This window comes from Gymnogyps californianus, chromosome 7 (genome assembly GCF_018139145.2).
Source record: "Gymnogyps californianus isolate 813 chromosome 7, ASM1813914v2, whole genome shotgun sequence".
NCBI lineage: Eukaryota > Metazoa > Chordata > Aves > Accipitriformes > Cathartidae > Gymnogyps > Gymnogyps californianus.
The window spans coordinates 3,653,374-3,672,288 of NC_059477.1; the positions used below are offsets into that span (position 1 = coordinate 3,653,374).

The window sequence follows — 18,915 nt, forward strand, 5'->3', positions numbered from 1 at the left end:
GAGACCAAAGAATTACGCAGAGAGGACAGTGACGTGAAATGCAAAACTTTTCTTGCAGGGAAAGCTGAGGGCTTTCTGCTGGTGAACCATCACCGTGGCAAGTGTGTGGGCTCTGCAGCGGTGGCAGGAGGAGAAGGAAGAGGTGGTGTCCACCAAGTTGTTTTCTGGAGCTGCGAGCCCAGAGCTCTTGGCCCTGACTCCAGCTATAAGAAGTGCAACGGAAGAAAGTCCAGTTATTTTCCCAAAATTTTTGTAACAATTCAGGGCCAACACTGTTTTTTCTGCTGAAATACATGAGCGACTTGGGGTTTTTGCAGCTAACCCTCAGTAGGCTGAACCCTGGTAGACGTTTGCTGGGACTCTCCAGGACATCAATCCCGGGGCGATCAAGAGGGTCTGGGATGCCTTAAAAAAGCCTTTCCCTCCAATCACTTCCTCACCGCCGCTCTCTGGATGTTCCCTGTGAGGAGGCAAATGAAGGATCCTTAAAGTTACGTCTTTTAAGAGGCAATCAGTGCTCCTCTGGGCAGGGAAGGGCGTTCATCAGCAGTCGCGCAGGGCCTCGCGCCAAGATAAACACCGCGTCGGATGGTGCCTCCTTCCAGCAGAAGACATCTTTGCACGCAGAAGGCAGCGCGCGCGCACGCCTCAAGGATGAATTTTGGACGGCTCGCAGGGGTATCGTCACCTACATGGATGCACGGGCTGGGGAGACACGGGAAGACAGAGAGGACCCCCCGCTCTGTGTCTAGGCAGCATGTAAAGACCAAGCAGGGCTTTGGAGGTCCGGTGGGATGTTCCCAGAAGACCACTGCGTTCCCGCAGCTCCCAATGCCATTTTTCCCAACGGGAGCGCCGGGAACACGTGAGAAGGGAGCTCTTGGAGGCAGCTCAGCCTCGGCATAGGCGGGTTTTGGAGCTCATTTATTCAGCAGCTCCTTGTAGCCTTCACAAATGGATGCTGCTGAGTACAGAGACGTGACCGCTCCGGAGCTCAGTTATTTACAGCTCACTGCAGCTGACTTACGCCGCCTCTGTCAGCAGGGCTGAGGGGGGAAGGAAAACCTTCTGGAATGAGAGCCAGGAGGTACAAAAATCCCTCCCTGCTTTTTTCCCCCCTGTTGTTACAAACCCTGAGCCCGTCCCAGCCTGATGTGTCAATAAAAGTGGGTTTAGGGGAAATCCGGGAAGCAGCAGAGAAGTATCCGTGGGTTAAGGTGGGGACCATGTGGAAACGTGGCAGGAGCTTCTCCTCGCTTTGACCTTAAAATGTGCATTTAAAGCTAAAGCCAATTCTCCCCTGCCAGCTGAAAACAAAAGAGCTTTTCGGCCTCGCTGTGCCCAGCTCCGTCCTCGCAGCATTTACACAACGGGCTCTGTTGAGCCTTGCTCCTCTTGGATGCTCTTTGCCTCTGATGTATAAAACAAAAGAGCCCTTCACGCTGGTAAAAATCAAGTGTCCTTGTGAAATGTCTTGGTCACTGGCTGGTGGGTCTGTTTTTCCCCAGTCCCCTGGGGAAGAGGATTTGCGGACAGACCCCACGTGTAGGTATGGGAGATGCAGTGGGAGAGACATCTTCCAGGAGCACGGTCTCTGCATCACTCCTTGGGGTCACCAAGCCAAGCCTTGGCTGTCGGCATCTGCAGTGTTCACCGCTGCAGAAGGCAAGTGTTCGTGGGGAAGGCAAAGCTCCTGGAGAACATTGCGAAGAGCTGCCGGGGCGGGGGGGGAAGAAAGGTGGTGACATGCCTGCAAAGGACCTTCAGAGCTGAGACAAGAGGCAGGAGCAAAGTGCAAGCGTACGAGTCGCGCACTCGGGGATGCCCACACCTCTACTCAGCCCATGGCCACGTCCAACCCAGCAGTGTCTTTTGAGCTGCTTTGATTGGCAAGTGCTTAAAGCTCCCTGGGTTTTTGTTTTCACTTGGTTTGGGTTGGGTTTTTTTCTTTTTCTTTTAATAGTAGGGCTCGTTTTCATGCTGACTACCAGATATATGTGGCTTGCAGCTACTCAAGCAGGCGTTGCAGCCAGCTTGCGGTTCTCAGTTGCTTCACCCCCATGGTTTATTTAGTGTTTCTCCTCTCTCTACCCAAGGTGGAGCTGCCTGTTAAGGTGTTTTCCTCTAGGTCCGTTCTGCGGGAGCAGCTGCCTGGTCATCAGGAAATGTTTGGGCACCTCTAAGGATAGTTGTTTTTGTGGTACAAGTGACGACTTGTCTCTATGTGCTAATTGGGAGTGGGGAGGAGCGAAGCCAGGCGAAGGGCAGCCTGGCCACGCTCAGTTAACTTCTGCTTCTCTTTCTTCTTGTGCTGTATCGCTGTTGAATTTCTTAAAGCAGCTTTGTCTTCTTCAATTTCTCTCCCCGCTTTGCGTGTCTCACTCATTTCTGCCTGGCTCCGTTTCCTTCTTTGCTCCTCAATCCCTTCAGCCGCTCGTCCGGCTGCTTTTTAATCTGCTCGCCTCCCCTGCTCTCCTTTCTCCCCTTACGCAGCTCTCTCCTGCTCTGCACTCGACGCGTTCGCCGACGGCCTTTTCTCTGCAAGCTGTTTGTTTGATGGGCGTAATGTTTGCAGGGCGTTTGTCCTTCGCAGTCCAGTGCACGGTCTTCACCGAGGGGTGACCCCTCGGGGTGGCACCTGAACCTCCCTTGGATGCTGGTGCTCGCTCAGCCATGTCACTTGTTCACTTGATTCGTCCATATTTGAAGGGATGGGAAGGAGAGAAAAGCCTCCCAGCCATCAATCATCCTTGAGCCTGCCCGGACTGAGATTTGTAGTCCAGCTGTCATGTAAAATTATTGCACCTTCCTTCCTCCTCCTCCTCCTCACTCAGCGCTTTGCTTCAGCATCCCAAACCTTCCTATTTCAGAGCAGGGCTCGTCTCTGGCTGAGGTCGTGTTGCGCCAGTGCTGTAGGGTGAGCCCCTGAGTGGTATCAGTTGGGGAGAGCTATAGATTACGATAAACTCGGTTTTATTGTTGCAACGGTGAGGGTTTAATGCTCCTTAACTCCCTTCCCTTGGCTTGATAACTCACGTTGTCTTATCTTGAGCTGGACCGAAGCGGCTGCCGTGGTGGGAGGCAGCATGGGAGCCCTGCAGCCATCCTGAATCCTCGCCCAAGGGTCTGGGGGCCCCTTGCCACCCAAATCCCCCAGCAGGTCCTGAGTTCCCACCCGTTGCCATAGGATGCTGGTACCTAAGCGCTCTGAGGATTTGGGGGCTACAGAGGGACCGCTCAAGGAGGGCATTCCCCCGGGTAGGAGCCACTGGCGATGTCCCATGGCTTTCATATGCAGACTGCTAAATTAGTAGCTAAAGTCTGTTTTGTTGAAAAATAAGATAAAAATAAAGCCCCGCTCTTTTGTGCAGAGTTATTCACGCGTAGCAAAAAATAGAGCTGGTATGCGATCCCTGCCTGCAGTGTACTCCAGGAGCTGCAAAGGCACTAGCTGGCACTTTGGGACAAAGGGAAAGATATAATTTATAGCCAGGCTCGGTAAATCATTCCTCCAAAGGTTTTTTTTCTTCGAGCCTGCTCCCTCTTCCTTTTGTAGCGTTACTGTCCTTTTCTCTTTCCACACGCTAGCAACATCACACTGATATTGTGCACAAACTCTTAGGGAAGTAAGCAGCATCTCTTCCTTCTCTGGTCCCAAACCAGAAGGGACGTGTAGCAGGGACACGTACCCAGAGGTGAATTAAATCAGCGCCGTGCAGCCAGAGATGAATTTCACTACGCTTGTACCTGCGCTCCGTCCGAGATGGATATTTGTTTCCAAGTGTGGCACCGTGCAGATAATTTTTAAGGGGTCCTTTGCTCAGCAGCAGCAGGGATCTGGCTGGGAGCCGTGGGGTTATTCCTCAACTTCCCCCACAGCCTGACTCTTTTTGTAAACCAAAAAACTGGGAATTTAAAGTCCAAAAAGACGTGTGTCAAGTGATCAGCAGAGAATGAATCTGCGTCCTTACTTATTTAGGGCTTACCTGGCATATTTTGAATAATTGATTTATCTACCGTCAAGCACTTGGGAGGGTAACGGAGGATGATGCTGCAGGGTCAGAGGGATGTGAAGAGGGAAGTAAAACCCTGAGAAGGAGGTTTTGAAGAAGCTGGCTGAGCGTGGAGTTGCTTTGACGTCCAGCTTTGCTTTGGCAGATGCCCTCTGCCTGAAAAGCTGTGGGGGGACCGCGCGGTGGCGGGGGGGGCAAGGGGCTGTCATTGCGCCATGACCCACCGCGGCAGAGCCTAACCCCGCCGGCCTCTCGCCTGTCTTCCAGCCCATCACTTCATCGCAGCGACGGCGTGCCAGGAGGCGGACTACGGCTGGATGATCCGGCACTACTGCCTGCAGCAGTTCCAGCTCAGCATGGAGAGCATCGGGCAGCAGCTCTGGTGTGACTGGGACGAGACCATGGGGTAAGTGAGGTCCCTCTGCTCACCCCTCCCTTCCCGGTGTCCCGGGACCGCCTGCACCCGTCTTTGATTTTGGGGTGTAAGGAGGTCAGCAGTGGGTTTTGTTTCATGGCCGGGGGGGGAAACAAATGTGCCATTTCCCTCTGCTTTGCTGCTGATGCTGCCCTGGCTCCGTCCCTGCTGGGTCCAGCTGAAGGGGCTTCCCCTTCCTGGTTGCTTGTGGAGGGGCCACGAGGTGGGCTCGGAGGGGAGAGCAGTGGACGTCGTCTACCTGGACTTCAGTGAGGCTTTTGACACCGTCTGCCATAAGATCCTCGCAGACAAGCTGATGAAGTGTGGGCTGGATGAGCAGACAGCGAGGTGGGATGAAAACTGGCTGAACGGCCGGGCCCAGAGGGTGGTGATCGTTGGACAAAGCCCTGTTGGAGGCCAGCAACTAGTGGTGTACCCCAGGGGTCAATGCTGGGTCCAGTCCTGCTTAAGCTCTTCATTAATGGTCTGGGTGCTGGGGCAGAGTGTACCCTCAGCGAGTTTGCAGATGATACCGGACTGGGAGGAGTGGGTGACACACAGAGGGTCATGCTGCTGTCCAGAGGGATCTCAGCAGGCTGGAGAAATGGGCCTACAGGAACTTCACGAAGTTCAATAAAGAGAACTGTAAAGTCCTGCACCTGGGGAGGAACCACCCCAGGCACCAGTATATGCTGGGGACCGTCCAGCTGGAAAGCAACTTGTCGGAAAAGGACCTTGGGGGCCCTTGCGGCCAAGAAGGTGAATGGTATCTGGGGCTGCATTAGGAGGAGTGTTTCCAGCAGGTCGAGGGAGGCGATCCTTCCCCTCTCCTCGGCACTGGTGAGGCCACCCCCGGTGTGCTGGGTCCAGTTCTGGGCTCCCCAGTGCGAGAGAGACATGGACATACTGGAGAGAGTCCAGCGAAGGACCATAAAAAGACAATGAAGGGACTGGAGCATCTGTCGTACGAGGAAAGGCTGAGAGAGCTGGGGCTGTTCAGCCTGGAGAAGAGAAGGCTCGGGGGGATCTTATTAAGGTATATAAATATCTGAAGGGAGGGTGCAAAGAGGATGGAGCCAGGCTCTTCTCAGCGGTGCCCAGTGACAGGACCAGAGGCAGTGGGCACAAACTGAAGCATGGGAGGTTCCCCATGAACATCAGGAAACGCTTTTTCACTGTGAGGGTGACCGAGCACTGGCACAGGTCACCCAGGGAGGTTGTGAAGTCTCCATCCTTGGAGATATTCAAAAAGCATCTGGACATGGTCATGAGCAACCAACTCTAGGTGGCCCTGCTTGAGCAGGGGTGTTTGGACAAGATGAGGTGGACCTCCAGAGGTCCTCTCCAACCTCAGCCATTCTGTGATTAAATGGGCTTTCAAGGAGACCAACCTAAGCAGTGTTTGGAAATCAGGGTGGCAGTCTTGCTCAATACAGTTATGTACATATGACGAAACCACACGCCCCAGTGGCGGAGCTTCAGTAGACGACCACGGCTGTCTGCTCCATGCTGGGTATCAGTGTGTTAATAAGGCAGTAGATTGGGATCCCTGTCACAGCTCCGTTACCGTTTTGGGTGACTCACTGCTCGATGGACGTATTTTCCATGAGATTTTTCTTTTTTCTCAGCACTCAGGTTCTCCAGACAGTCCAAAATGCCCTAACCCAGCTTGCAAACCCCATAACCCACTGAGATGCCCTCAGACCCGCTCTACGAGAAAATCCCAGGAGGTCCCACCAGACCTGCTGGCTCGCCCGCTGCTTCCAAAAGTTGCGTGTTGATTTCTCTTAGCAACTAGAGGGAGAGGCTGGCATGGTACGGCATGGCAGTCTTCTGCTACGCCTCCTGTTTGTAATCAGTGTCAGGGAATTAGCGGTGATTTATGACTTAGGAGAAGCGGAGATGCGGTCTGCTTTCCTGGTGGAGCGCTCGGCGGCATCCTTGGGGGGGATAATGAGGGTGATGAGGGAACCCTACTTAATGCAGCAGCGTCAGGGAGAGCAGGGATGTTGTGTGTGGGGAACGTGCTGCTCTGTGGGGGTTGTTTTTGGCTTTTTTGGCTTTTCTTTTGGTTTTTTTTTATTGCAACCCACCCGAATGGTGCTTTCTTTGGATTAGCTCTTTCCTATTTATAATCAGCAGAGCTGAATTTTTCGGTACCGCCATGGCGTAAATCATTCTCCTGGCGAGATGGTTTTGATTGAAGTTGCAAAGACCGGTCAGGGGTGTCCGTGTGTTGGTGTGAGGGCCTGAAAAGAGAAAATAAAAACGCGTTCTCTACTCCGAGCTGGCTTTCCACATCGTACAGCATTGTTGTGCCGCGGCCTTTCTCCGGGAAAACAAAGCGGCGGACAAAAATGAGCTCTTGCAACACAAGGTGGGGATTGAGGTCAGCTGGAAATGGCGAGCAGATGTTGCCCTACGCCGTGAGCGTTTTGCACAAAAATCAGAGTTTTTGTAAGATTTTGGTTGATTTCCTGCTTCATGCCCCTCTCTTCTGTGCCAAATTAAAATCTGTATATATGGGTGTATGTAAACAGACATATATAGATAGATAGCTTTTGAAAAGGACAGCTTGGGTTTTCCTTCCCCTTTATCAGGGGGATAAAATGGAGGGGAAGAAAAGAGACTGGAAAGACTGTGGGAGGTTTTCTGGTTCTGAGAAACCTCATCTGGTCCTCAAAAATGTCCAGGGCTGCTGCCCTTGCTCCAGCCCCCAGCCGCCCTGGGGGTCACCGCAGGACCCGTCGCCCTTTGTTGACGCCTTTGGAGGCAGCATCCAGATGTGGTCCAGATGCGGTGAGTGGCAGGAGAAGGGGATAACCACCCCCCCTGGGTCTCCCGGCTGCACTGGGGGTGAGCTCCCACCCCTGTGGCCATCCCGGCAGAGCTGTCCCCAAACTGGGCTGTCCCCGTGCAGGGGCTGAGTGTGTCCCAGGGGCAGGACTTTGCTTTTGGTCCTGGTTTGGTGCTATCTGCAAGCTTGATGAGATGCAATCCATCTCCTCCTCCAGACCTTCAGTGAAGCCATGGCACAGGAAGCAGAGGTGTATTAGAGAGCTTGTTCTTTATCTCCAACGTCCTGTTTTTCTTCTAAATAGCTTCTACTAAACTTGTTATCCTTGAGGCACTTGGAGGAAACATGGATAAACTTGCAGTGTTTAATTTGATTGCATGAGTCCATTTGCTCCGTGCGAACACAAGGCTTGGGTTTATTTAAGAGATGACATTCCTCTGATCCTCCTGTGCTCTCAGGACATTAGGAAAATCAGGTAGAAGTAGCTCAGCTACTGCTGTAAATAAGCTGCTCTGCAAGAACATGGGTTTTGGGTGGCCACCTCGCTCGACACCCCTGTTCCCTCAGTGTGCATGGGACTCACCATCCCCTTTTAGGAGAAAAAGTACTGTTGTTAGGCTAAGTGCCGCATATGAGGAATCAGCTCCAAACCCGATGCTGCTGACAGTACAGGTGGTGTCAGAGGCAAAACCTTCAAACATTTCTCCTCGTTTCAGACAGGTTTCAAGCATCAAAGTTCCTTGGTTTGGGGGAAGATACGGAGAGGAAACGGCATTTAGCAGGGAAATGCCTGTTAGGCCCATTTACTGCTCAATTGAGAATGACATGATGGGAACATCTGGATAAATGAATTGTCTCAGCAGAGTTTGTAATTGTGGTTTATTGGTCCTGTTTGTAGGCTGCAGATTATCCTCCCATCTTACCCTCAGAGGTATTAACCGAGCTCTTGCATCGCTGGCACCGCGGCGTTCAGATGTAACGGAGGGGTCTAGCTGGACCAGGCGTGTTTGGTGAGGTTGGGCTTGGACCACGTGGACAAGCACCAACTCTCTGAGAAGGTTTGTCCAACACCCTTAAGCTCTGCTGGCTTTCTTAGCCGTGCTTATTTGGGGAAAGCTGATGTTTTTTGATATGCAAGTCTTTATCGTGTACCAGAGCTGTTACATGCTTCGGGAATGGGATGCCAGGTGGTTTTTAATAAAATAATTAGTTCCAGAAGTTGGTCATGAACACTGTCTCCTGGGAAGGGAGAAGGACTGCTCTGAGAGGTGTTTTCCCTTGGGTCGTCTGGTTTCCTTCCCTCTCTTCCTCCCCAAAGGACGAGCGATTCGGCACGGCCCCAGATGCTCCTGCTGGAGCCGTACGTGCTGGTGCCTGCTGGGTCAGCTGCCTGGGGCTGCTCACCTGCCCAGTGGAGCTGGTGTCTCCAGCCCCTCCGTGGCATTATCCCGTGGATCCTTGGCCTGAAAGCAATTTAGACAGAGCACCCTGGTGTTTTGTTTTCTAGGGCTTGCGGCTGCCCTGTTATTTAAAAGCCAGACGATCATTTAGCTGGAGCTGCGTCATGGGCTCCTCTGCTTCGTGGTGGTGGCCGAGCTGCTTTGACCGGGAGCTCAGCTGTGCGTGACTAATTATCCCAAAGATCAACTTGGCTATTTTGATTCCAGGTCCAGATTCATCAGCACGGCGATTGAGCCGGGGAATTAGCTGTGGTCTCCCTTGGGGCAGCTATTTTGGGGACGTGGAGCACTGCTGGCAGAGCTGGGGCTGCTGGAGGGGTCAGGCTGCCGGCTGCTCACCCACGAATGCATCAGCAGGAGCTGATGACTTGTAGATATTTTTCCCGCACGGTTTTGCCTCGCCGGCGGGCCGTGGCCGGGGGACGGCTTTGCACGATGGTTTTTGCGCCGCATTGGTGCACCGGGCAGCAGCGAGCGGGACGGAGCGGGGGGGACGCTCGCTGCGCTGAGCGGTGCCGCAGCTGCGGGTGTCACTCCAGCCAAGCCGGGCGCCTTCATCCCAAATATATCCGCCCCGTGGCACGCCTAAAAATCTCCGGGGAATGCTTTCCCCTCGCTGCGGGCATCCTGCGGGGAAGGAGCTCACCAGTGTGAGCATGCTGGTCTGACAGCTGCAGCCAGGTCCAGAAATGAGGGATGATGCTGCCAGTTCCCTGCACGCCTGGTACCCTGCCCCGCTCCTACCCCTGCCGCGGGGCTGCTCTCACAGCTCTGAATACACTCACAGTGTGTCTTCAGGTTATTGATCTATTATCTTACAGACAACAGATTGATCCATTATCTTATAATCTCATTATCTACTTACTTATCTTCAGGTTGCCAGGTCCCTTCTGGATACCCCTTCAGCACATCTCCAAGCTCGCCCTGCGACCTTGCAGAGGAAGAAATCAATTTTTTCTTTTAATTTACAAAGCCAAAGGAAAGCCTTGTGGTTTGTTGTTTGTGGTTTTTTTTTTTTTCCTTCTGAAGCAAGGGATTTGGGGAGGATAGGAAAAAATCCTGATACTTGTGGCAAAAGGGAGAGCTGGCAAGTCTGTGAACCCTAACCGGTGTCCGTAGTGTAACACCGTCCGCACCCAGGCGCTGGCGAGGAATAAATGGCAGATCAAATTCCAGTCTCGGTTGCAGTGGTAAAAAAGAAAAACAAAACGGAGGCATTGCTTAGGATTTACAGCAGTGTAAGCATTTGGATCCCGTCAAACCATAAATCAGTCCTCGATTGCTTCCCACCAGCGGCCCAGTCCCGTCCCCGTCCTGCCCACGGGCGTTGTTTGTCCCCACGTGGTCCCCGCGCTGCTCAGCCTCCTCCTGCCGCAGCATCCTTTAAACCCAAACCGTTTCCATGGCGACAAGGAAAACAGTTTTAATTGCAGCTCACATTGGGTAGGGAAAAAAAAAAATATTTAGAACTGATCAAAGCCGTACTTTTCAGGGCAGGCTCCCTGCCTGTCTCCCTGCCTGTCTCCCTGCCTGTCTCCCTGCCCGCAGCCTGTGGTGGTGGGATGGCTTGGGAAAACTTGCCCTGTTCCCTGTGCTATCCTATATCAGCTCAATAATCACAATTTTTTTATATTTCTTTTCATAATTAAAGCTTTTAAGGCTTTTTTAAGGATTTTAAATTAAGATGCTGGTATTGAAGGCAAAACCAAGGGAGAGGAGGGGTGGAAGAAGAGGGAGGTGACGTGGGCGCAGACCGCTTCTCCTTTCCCTCTCCCCCACCCCATGTCTAGTGGTCTCTGGGGACACGCTGACCATCACGGCAAGCTAAGGACACCCTCCATGCTCAGCGCTCCTCCAGCCACAGGCATCCCTGCATCTCGAAGCACAGGTGAGGCCCCAAGAGCTGCTGTTCCCAGGGGAGCCCTCGCTGGGCCGCTGGCGATTTTTGGCACCGGGAAAGATCCCAGAGAAGCCCAAGCCCAGTTGGGAAAAGGGAGTGTGACTTGGGGACGCTTCTCCTCGAAGCCGCTGAGCTCTCCTCAGGCTTGGGGGAAGCAGGACCAGCCCCAGTGCTCTGACCAGGATTTTCCTGCAGATACAACTGGACGGTCTTTGCGAGAGGCGAGGAGGGATTTCAAATACCTTCCCATGGGGGCAGAGGCGCCCAATGGAAAGGCTTTTGTCGCATCCTCTAATTCCAGATATCTTAACTAACTCCTCCGTTGCCAGCCAGGTTTTGCAGCCTGGCTTTCGGCTGTTACGAATAGCAGACGGCGGGGCTTCATAGCCCCTGGCAAACAGCGTTAAAAACACCCGCTCCTTTGGTTAGCTCTTGCTCCTAGGCGGGCTGGGAAGTCGGGGACAACCATCCTTAGATGTTGCATCCTCAGATCCTGTGGCTGCTCTGCAAAGCCGCAGGCATGTGCCACGGCGCAGGTCCGTGGCCCGGTGGCTTCTCTACCTCCTTATTTACCCCGACTGAACTGAGTCATCACGGAGCTTGTTGGAAGCCTGGCCAAGGATCCGCCCTGTGGTTAACTCCCTTGCTTTCAGTAACGGCCGTAAGGCCCTGCTCAGCTGTTTTTAGAGGGCAGCCAGCCCCTGGTCTGCAGGGTGAGGGAGGAGAGGCCACAGGGCACGGGTATTTCTCTGCACACCCCCGCCTCGGGTCTGATTTGGGGTCGGTGGCATTCAGGTCTCTTAGGTCCTCCCCAAAAAATTGTCTGAAGTGTTTTGCCAGGCATTGCAATCCCCAGACGCCCCTGATGCCGCCGACTTGGGTTTCTGCCCTCACCATCATCATCTCCAGGGTGGTCCCAGCTGCACCCCGGCCGAGGCCGCGGCGGCAGAGCCGGTGGCATGCCGTGCCGCTCTATTTCTGCAGCTGCGTCGGTCACCGGCGTCGCGTTTCGCTTCAGCTGCAGCAGCAGCAGGGTCCCTGCCGGGGCTGTAGCCCTGGTCAGCAGCGCCCTGACCCCAGCAGCGTCCCCGGCGCAGCGGGGCACGGCACGCGGTCCTCCATAAGCGTGGGACGTGGGGCTGAGATTTGGCGATGCCTTTTTGTCCCGCTTGCAGAGGTATCATTCCTGGAGGCTTTTTTTTTTTTTTTTTTTGGAAGGTCTGTGCCCTTGCTCAGGTGAAGGAGACAGTGTTTTGGGAGCTGGAGGCTTCCAAATGAGCCATAGCGTTGTTTGAAAGCCAAAGCTTGACTCCACCTTCTCTCCAAAGAGAGTTTTAACTCTGCGACTGAGGATTACACCTCTTTCTGGACACCAGAAATAGTGTGATCATCCTTGCAGCTCCCGGAGCTCGGCTCAGCTTTGCCTGGCTGAGCAGGGTGGGGGGGGAACCTCACTCTCCCGGGCTGGGCTGTGGGGTGGCAAGGGGAGGGCAGAGCAGCCGTGCTGGACAGGAAAAAAAACCACCCTCGAGATGCTTCACCATCAGCATGGGCTGAATTCCCCAGTGGGACCACGCCGGTGTGGTGCTAAGGTAATAATGCGGCTCTGCTTGTGGGGAGAGAGAGAACCAGATACCAGATGCAACGGGATGAATTTTCGCCGTGGCTGTGGCAGGGAAGAGCACGCTTAGCCCCGGGCGTCAACACTGCTGCTCTCCGGTGGGATTGTGATCCCTTCTGACGAGGCATCGCAAGCAGCAGCCTGGGTCCGACTGGTCTGGTTTATCAGCGTTTCCAGCAAATGGATCCCTTTGCTATCCCTCTACGGTAGCTGGTGGTGCACATGCGATGAGAAGGTCCTCGGTGCCACGTGTCTTGGTGCTGTGCATGCGAGGACAGAAGGACGGAGTCTCGCAGGACCGTTCGCCAAACAGCGTGACACACGGCAGCTCAGGACCCGCGCAGCTGGCGGGGATGGTCTCGGCCGGCGGTTGTCAGCTCGTGTCCATGGATGGCCAAGGGTCTGTGAGATAAAGTGGAAGAAATTAAAGCGCTCAGCTACAGTTGAGAGTTCGGCTTTGCTTTTAGTTGGCTGTTCGTAAAACTATCATGGTCAAGTAGTGCTTTGTGCAAGCAAAGGGCAGAAAGTCATGTCTTGAAGAGCCTCCAGATTTGCTTTCCCTTGGCCAAGAGCTCAGCAGCCCTCGCTGTCACCTCTACACTTCTAGCTGTTGCTGAAAATGTTTTCTTTTCCCTCCAGGCCCCTCCTGCTCACTCCCCGCTGGGCTTTGGGGGCATGCAGGGCTGGCGGGCGGCTGTGCCCGTGATGCCACCCTGCTCCCGCCGACCGTGCGATCACATCCAGAGCAGGGTGGCTTTAACGAAGACAGGGGACATAAAAATAAAAGGGACAGAGACTTAGGGTATCTTAAGCCACAGCTGCAGACCCCTCCATCAGGATGGAGGGACCTCCTTCCACACCTGGGCAGACGGTCGTAGCCCCACGGCCGCCTCCTCATCCCCCTGTGCTGCTCGCGGGGCCGTAGCCGCTCGGCTCCTCTCCTCGGGTCCGTCCTCTCCCCAGCACGGTGCGCACGGAGCCGCCTGAGCGCTGCAATACGGATGCTGCCGAAGCGCAAAGTGTCATTACAATTTATCCTTGCATTTGCTGGCGCCATTTTGCTTCGGTTAGTTGCACGTCTTCGCGTATAATGATGGGAGCAGCTATTGATCAGCACGAAAGCACGGTCTGAGCCGGAGAAGGGCTAAGCCAGCTTTTATTCGCTTCTCTGTTAACTCTTTCCATCTGGTTCCTGAAGATGCTTCAGCTCCTGAGATCTCCTAAGGATGCTGATGAACGGGAAATGGTAATTTTGCACATGGGGATGCTGAGCAGAAGCTGCTTTTAGTAGCTGCAGGCGCCCCGTTAATTAAATCACTGGACTCCGCAGAGGCTCCCTCCAGCGCTGCTGTGTGCCGATGGGCACGGCAAGGCAACCGCTGCCTGCCCGAAAACCCAGCTGATGAGATGCGGAGGGGCTGCGGCGAGTAGCTGGGAAGCTGCTTATAAAATATTTCTTCCCCCAGGTGGGTTTTTAATTGGCTAGCTGGGTTTTGGTTTGTTCTGCTTCTCTAGGATGAGATGTGAGTAATTGGGATGGGGGGAAAAAAAAACTATATTTTTTTTAATGCATAGTCAATTTTAAAGCAGGTAGGTAGGATTTGAAACCCATGGTAATACCTGTCCTTCCAGAGGACGGCTGGTTGGAGCAGCACAGGGGCAGTCCTCTTCCTGCAGTGCCTCTTGCTCAGGGCTGCTCCTTGTTTTCCAAATATTTGAGAAAAAAAAAACCACCAAAACCCTCAAAAAATGGACTTGCCGGCCATTGAGAGGTGGGATGGGTCAGGGTCCTGCAGATCTGCAAAGCAGGGAACTGCAGAGAGATGAGCGTCAAAAGCATGCTGTTGGTTCATGTGCAAAACCCCCCATTTTTTGGCAATTAAAAGGAGAGTTTTAAGTAGATTCGCTGTACTTATTTCTGTCCCCTTTTGGCTGAACCCACGCAAGCTAAAGGAGGGTGCCCTGAAGGCCGGCAGCCGGGCGAGCTGCTCCGTGGCCTGGGATGGGTTTCCTGAAGGTCTTTGCCTGAAGGTGCCAGAGGGTTATGTGAGTCCGATCAGTATTTTCTAATAGCACCAGTCCGGCCGTGAAATCCTGCAAAAATTAACACAAACCAAACCAAACACACCTTGCTTCTAGTTATTTCTGTAAATATTATTTCTGGTTTTATTTACTTCTGTAAATGAAACCTCCTTGTGCTTTGGCTGTGGGTGAGCACTTAAAAGTGTGATCAAAGTGGCAAAACCTGATGGGAAATTAAAAAAAAAAAACCATGTATTTTTATACTTATCTACATACAATCTCAAAAAAATACCTAAAAAAAAAAATTCAAACAACAATCTCAAATACAATCTCAAATAACAAATGCACGCAGCTATAATAGAAAGTATATAATATTTTATATTATACAGGCAGGGAGGTGGCACGCTCGTGTCCGGGTGCTGGTCCCCGGTGCCACCTTGGTGCCACCCCGGTGCCCTTGTCTGTGTTGCAGCACCTACGGGGAGCTGACGAACTGCACGGTGCTGATCGCCAAGAGGCTCAACTGCTACTGGCCCAACCGGCTGGTGGACGAGTTCTTCGTGGCCGTCCACAAGCAGTACTTCAGGAACTGCTCCCCCTCCGGCCGGGCGCTGCACGACCCCCCCAACAGCGTCCTCTGCCCCTTCATCCTGCTGCCCATCCTCGTCACCCTGCTGATGACCGCGCTGGTGGTGTGGAGGAGCAAACGCAGCGAGGGCATCGTGTAGGGACGCCCTACAAGGTGCAAAGGAGGGACAAGGGGACCCCGCCCCGCTGGAACATGCCCTTTTTTTGGGAAGACCCTGGCAGAAGAGCATCACAGAGGGGTACCAAGCCCCAGAGGCAGAGACGGCAACGCCACCGCTCTTCCCTCGCCGGTACCCTCCACACCACGCACGTGCCGCTCGCCTGGCGGTTTCCAAATAAATACATCATTTAAGACACGGTTGTTTGGCGATACGGGATGCCGGTGGCCGGCGAGGCCGTCACGGGCTGCCCCGGCGGCAGGGAGCCCTCTCGGGGGGGTACTGGGGAGCACGGCTCGCTCCAGCAGCGGCACCGCCGCAGCTCTGCGGCCTTTCACAGCTGCTTCCCTCCCGGCACCCCTCAGCATTGCGTGCCAAAAGAGGAAAATTTTTAAAGAAAAAAGAAAAAAAAAAAAAGAAAAGGGGGGGGGGGGTGGGGGTACGTTGAAATCCTGCCGGCCCCGCGGTGCTGGCACAGCGTCGGGAGGTGCTGGCGGGCATAACCACGAGGCCGGCGGGTCTGGGTGCCACCCTGGGCAACAAAACCACCATGGCTTCCTCTTTTTGTCCTTTCCCCCCCCCCCCCCCCCCCCCCCCCTCCCCCCCCCCCCCCCCCCAGCAGGAAAGGCATCGTCTCCCCGGCCCCCAGTGCAAGGACAAGGCCTGCACGGGGTGGGTTTTGCCTAGGAGATGGGGAGCAATGGGTGACCGTCGGCAGTGGCACTGGTGGTGGCACCGGTGGTGGCCTTGGCGGTGCCCTGGGGCTAATAAGCAATGGGAATAAGGTGCTTTTCCTACCTAAATAAATAAATACCTAAACCAGGTGCCCGTCTCTGGTGCGAATCCTCAGTGCTCGCCCCTTCCATGAAGGCTGGGGTCCAAGTGGATCGAGGGGCCCCCCCCGGATACCCCCCTCGCTGCCCTGAAAGAGCCTCTGTGATCCCGGAGACGCCCCTAATAGTGTTGACCCCATGGACAACCTTTGGGGTGGCACTGGGGGTCCCAGGGGTGGGTTGGGGGCGGTGGGAGGCTGACTGAGTGGGGTCTGCCCCTCCGAGGCAGCGGGGTCCCTGGGGGGTCCCTAGGGGGGTCCCCAGGTGTGGGTGGGCAGGTCGGGGGGGGCCGCCCCTTCAGCAGGGTCCAGGATTGGGGTCAGCTCCCTTGGTGGGAGACTGGGCAGCACCTGGGATGGGGGGGGGGAACACCCTGACCCTGCCACTGGTCTCTGCTCATCCCCGACAGCTCCAGCTGCTGTTCCCTCTGGCCCTCACATTTCCCCCAAAAAACCCCAAAATTGCACATGCCGGGCAGTGGGACGCCCAGCCATCCGCCTGGCCCACCCCAGGCTGCCCGGTCCTGACTCCTGTTCCTCTTCTGGGACGCTGCAGCATTTTTTTTTCTTTGCCGTTTGATATTTGGGGCTTTTTTCCAAGGGCGGTTGAACAATTAAGAAAAAAAATAATCAGCGTTATTTGATGGGGAGCGCCTAGGGCTCCGGAGACTGTGGTCCCTGCAGCCAGGAAGAGCTGAAGAGGCTTTCTGGAAGATGGTTACCTGCCGAGGATAAAAATAAATTAAAAAAACCCAACCAAACAACCAAGAAAAAAGCAGCAAGTTGCTCCAAAAGCTGCGTGGGAGTTACAGAAGCCGATTCCTGCACAAGCGCTATTTGCTTATGAGCCTCCACCTGCTGACCGGCCACAGGGGAAGGTGACGCTTTGGGAACGTATAGGATAGTTTGCCTTCTGCCATCGCAGGGGGTCCATGGGGGGTGCCGGATGGAGACGAGCTCCCCGTGAGATTTCTGTAGGAGTGTTCTGGCCATATGCGGCGAACGGTGCCCCCGGCAGCACCCCAGGTGAGAGGCAGAAATCGAGGGTGGCTGGAAGGAGTATAGATTAGTTGTATCTATACAAATATACGTATATATAAAAATACATATAAAAATAAATATGTGTACAAAAAACCCCAGCTCCTCGTGTTCAGGAAAAGATAATTCAGTTTATTTTCCTGGACTGTGAACTGATGGGCTCTTCTAGGCTGAGGATGAGGTGTAACGTCTTTTTTCCCCCCATGTATTCGGGATGGGAAGAAACCGCTGCTCAGGCCTTCTTGTACAGTCTTTAACAGCATCCAAACTTGAATATTCTGCTCATCTCCTCTAGGTAAGCAAAAACACGCTGAAGGGATTATACAGCAGGACTGTGCTGGGAGGTGGGGACTGGCGTTGATGATGGCATCGCTAGCTCTGTGCTCACACAAGTACCCCAAACCTGCTGCACGCCCTGACACAGCTTCTCCTGGCTCTCTGGAGCAGCACCCTGCATTTGCTCTGCCCTGGGTGCATCTGCAGTGGCTTCCAGGCAAGAGTGGGGAGCCAGGCATGGGTGACAGCCCAAGAAACAGGGACTTTTACCCCCTTTTGCTGAAGGCTGGAACGCGATAACGGTAGCAGGGTGCCACTACAGCAAGGAGCACTCATCTTCGTTACAGCAAACTGGTTCAGCGTTTTCAGCTCGAAAATAAGAGAATCCTTCTCATTCAGTAAGCAAAAACTGGATGTATTTTCCAACCTTTCTATTTTTGTGAGTGTTTTATTCCTTACCTTCCCTGACATTACTATTTTGGCAGCAAAGATCTCTCACTGCAGTTGCCTGCTAAAAATACGCTGATCCATGTTTCATTTTAAATAGACACGGTGGCAATATTATCTGAAGATGAAGCGCACGATAAGGTGCTCTGCATGCCAATCCCTGCATTTCACTTCCCTGCTTTCCTAGACCTCCAGTAACATCTACAGGAGCCTGTGAAGCTGTAAGGGAAAAGGCACCGTGAAAACTTAACAAGCAAGGCTGCAGCGTGCTTAAAATTTGCAACCCAGCTCTGCCCCCCTAATGATGGAGACAATTTTGATCTCCTTCAGTGTCTGCAGAGGAACAGTAGGAAAAAAATGACAGGTAATCATTCGGGGGGATAAAAACCCAACAGCCAATGCCCGAGCGTTACACATACACTTGCTCCGTATGAAACCACACGAACATTTATTTCTATGGTTTATCTATTTATAAAAGCTTGAATCGGTTCCACGGCACCTCCTCTGCGTGATCCCACAAGCGAAATGCGTTTCGGTCTCTGAGGCTAGGCCAATGCCCCGGCTCGGCAACCCTGGGCATCGCCTGGGTCAGCGGGTGAGCAGCGGGCAGCTCTGGCACACGACAGGCAGCAGACTTCTCACGGCATTGACTCTGAAGTGATTCCTGAGGTACACGCTACTCTCTTCTGAAGGATCTCTGCTTGCACATACTATGTGTTTGATATACAGCTACTTACAGAAAAGGCAATTATAGCATCATACCCTTTCAAACTACCAAAAAAGCCAGGCACGCACGAGTGTTTAAAAGAGGGTGCAGTGCGTTAGGATTCTCAGCCGCATTATTAGTCATTCACTTTCAGTGCAGAAGTTTGAAGAACACAATTAGGTGTTCTCCAGGTAACGGTGCTTGAATTTACGTTCATCAGATCGAACAGCATCTGATGCTCCCTCACCACATCCAGATCAGAAAGCCAAAGGCAGATTTAAAAAAAAAAATCTCCCTTTCATTAAATTTTCACAGAAATATATAATATATATAATATATATATACTTTTACTAATACTACACATTTACTTAAGTTACGGATTAGCCTGTATTTCTTTTAACTACTTCACACAATGAACAGAAACAAAAAAATACTGTAGCCCATAACAGGAGCTGAAAATAACAATGTAAAAATTCCAAACGTGTGACAAAAACATACTTACATTAAACATCATCAGGAATTTCAATACCAGAAGTAGAATTTCATTTAGCACTTGCATTCTGGCAAGCTCTAAGCCTTAGCTGAATGACTCTTGGAAAAAGCTTGTATTGTTTCTGCTCATCAAAGGCAACAGTATTGTGA

At 53.1% G+C, this 18,915-nt stretch overlaps 1 protein-coding gene across 1 annotated transcript in view; it reads left to right on the forward strand.

Moving 5' to 3' along the window:
• Nucleotides 1-15,186, forward strand: part of RBM44 (RNA binding motif protein 44) — a 47,050-nt gene extending 31,864 nt beyond the window's left edge. Inside the window, exons 18-19 of the mRNA XM_050899966.1 lie at nucleotides 4,281-4,419; nucleotides 14,701-15,186. Of these exons, the coding sequence (XP_050755923.1) occupies nucleotides 4,281-4,419; nucleotides 14,701-14,956 (395 nt within the window). The 3' untranslated portion in view covers nucleotides 14,957-15,186. The remainder of the gene's footprint in view (nucleotides 1-4,280; nucleotides 4,420-14,700) is intronic.
• Nucleotides 15,187-18,915: the final 3,729 nt, after the last annotated feature.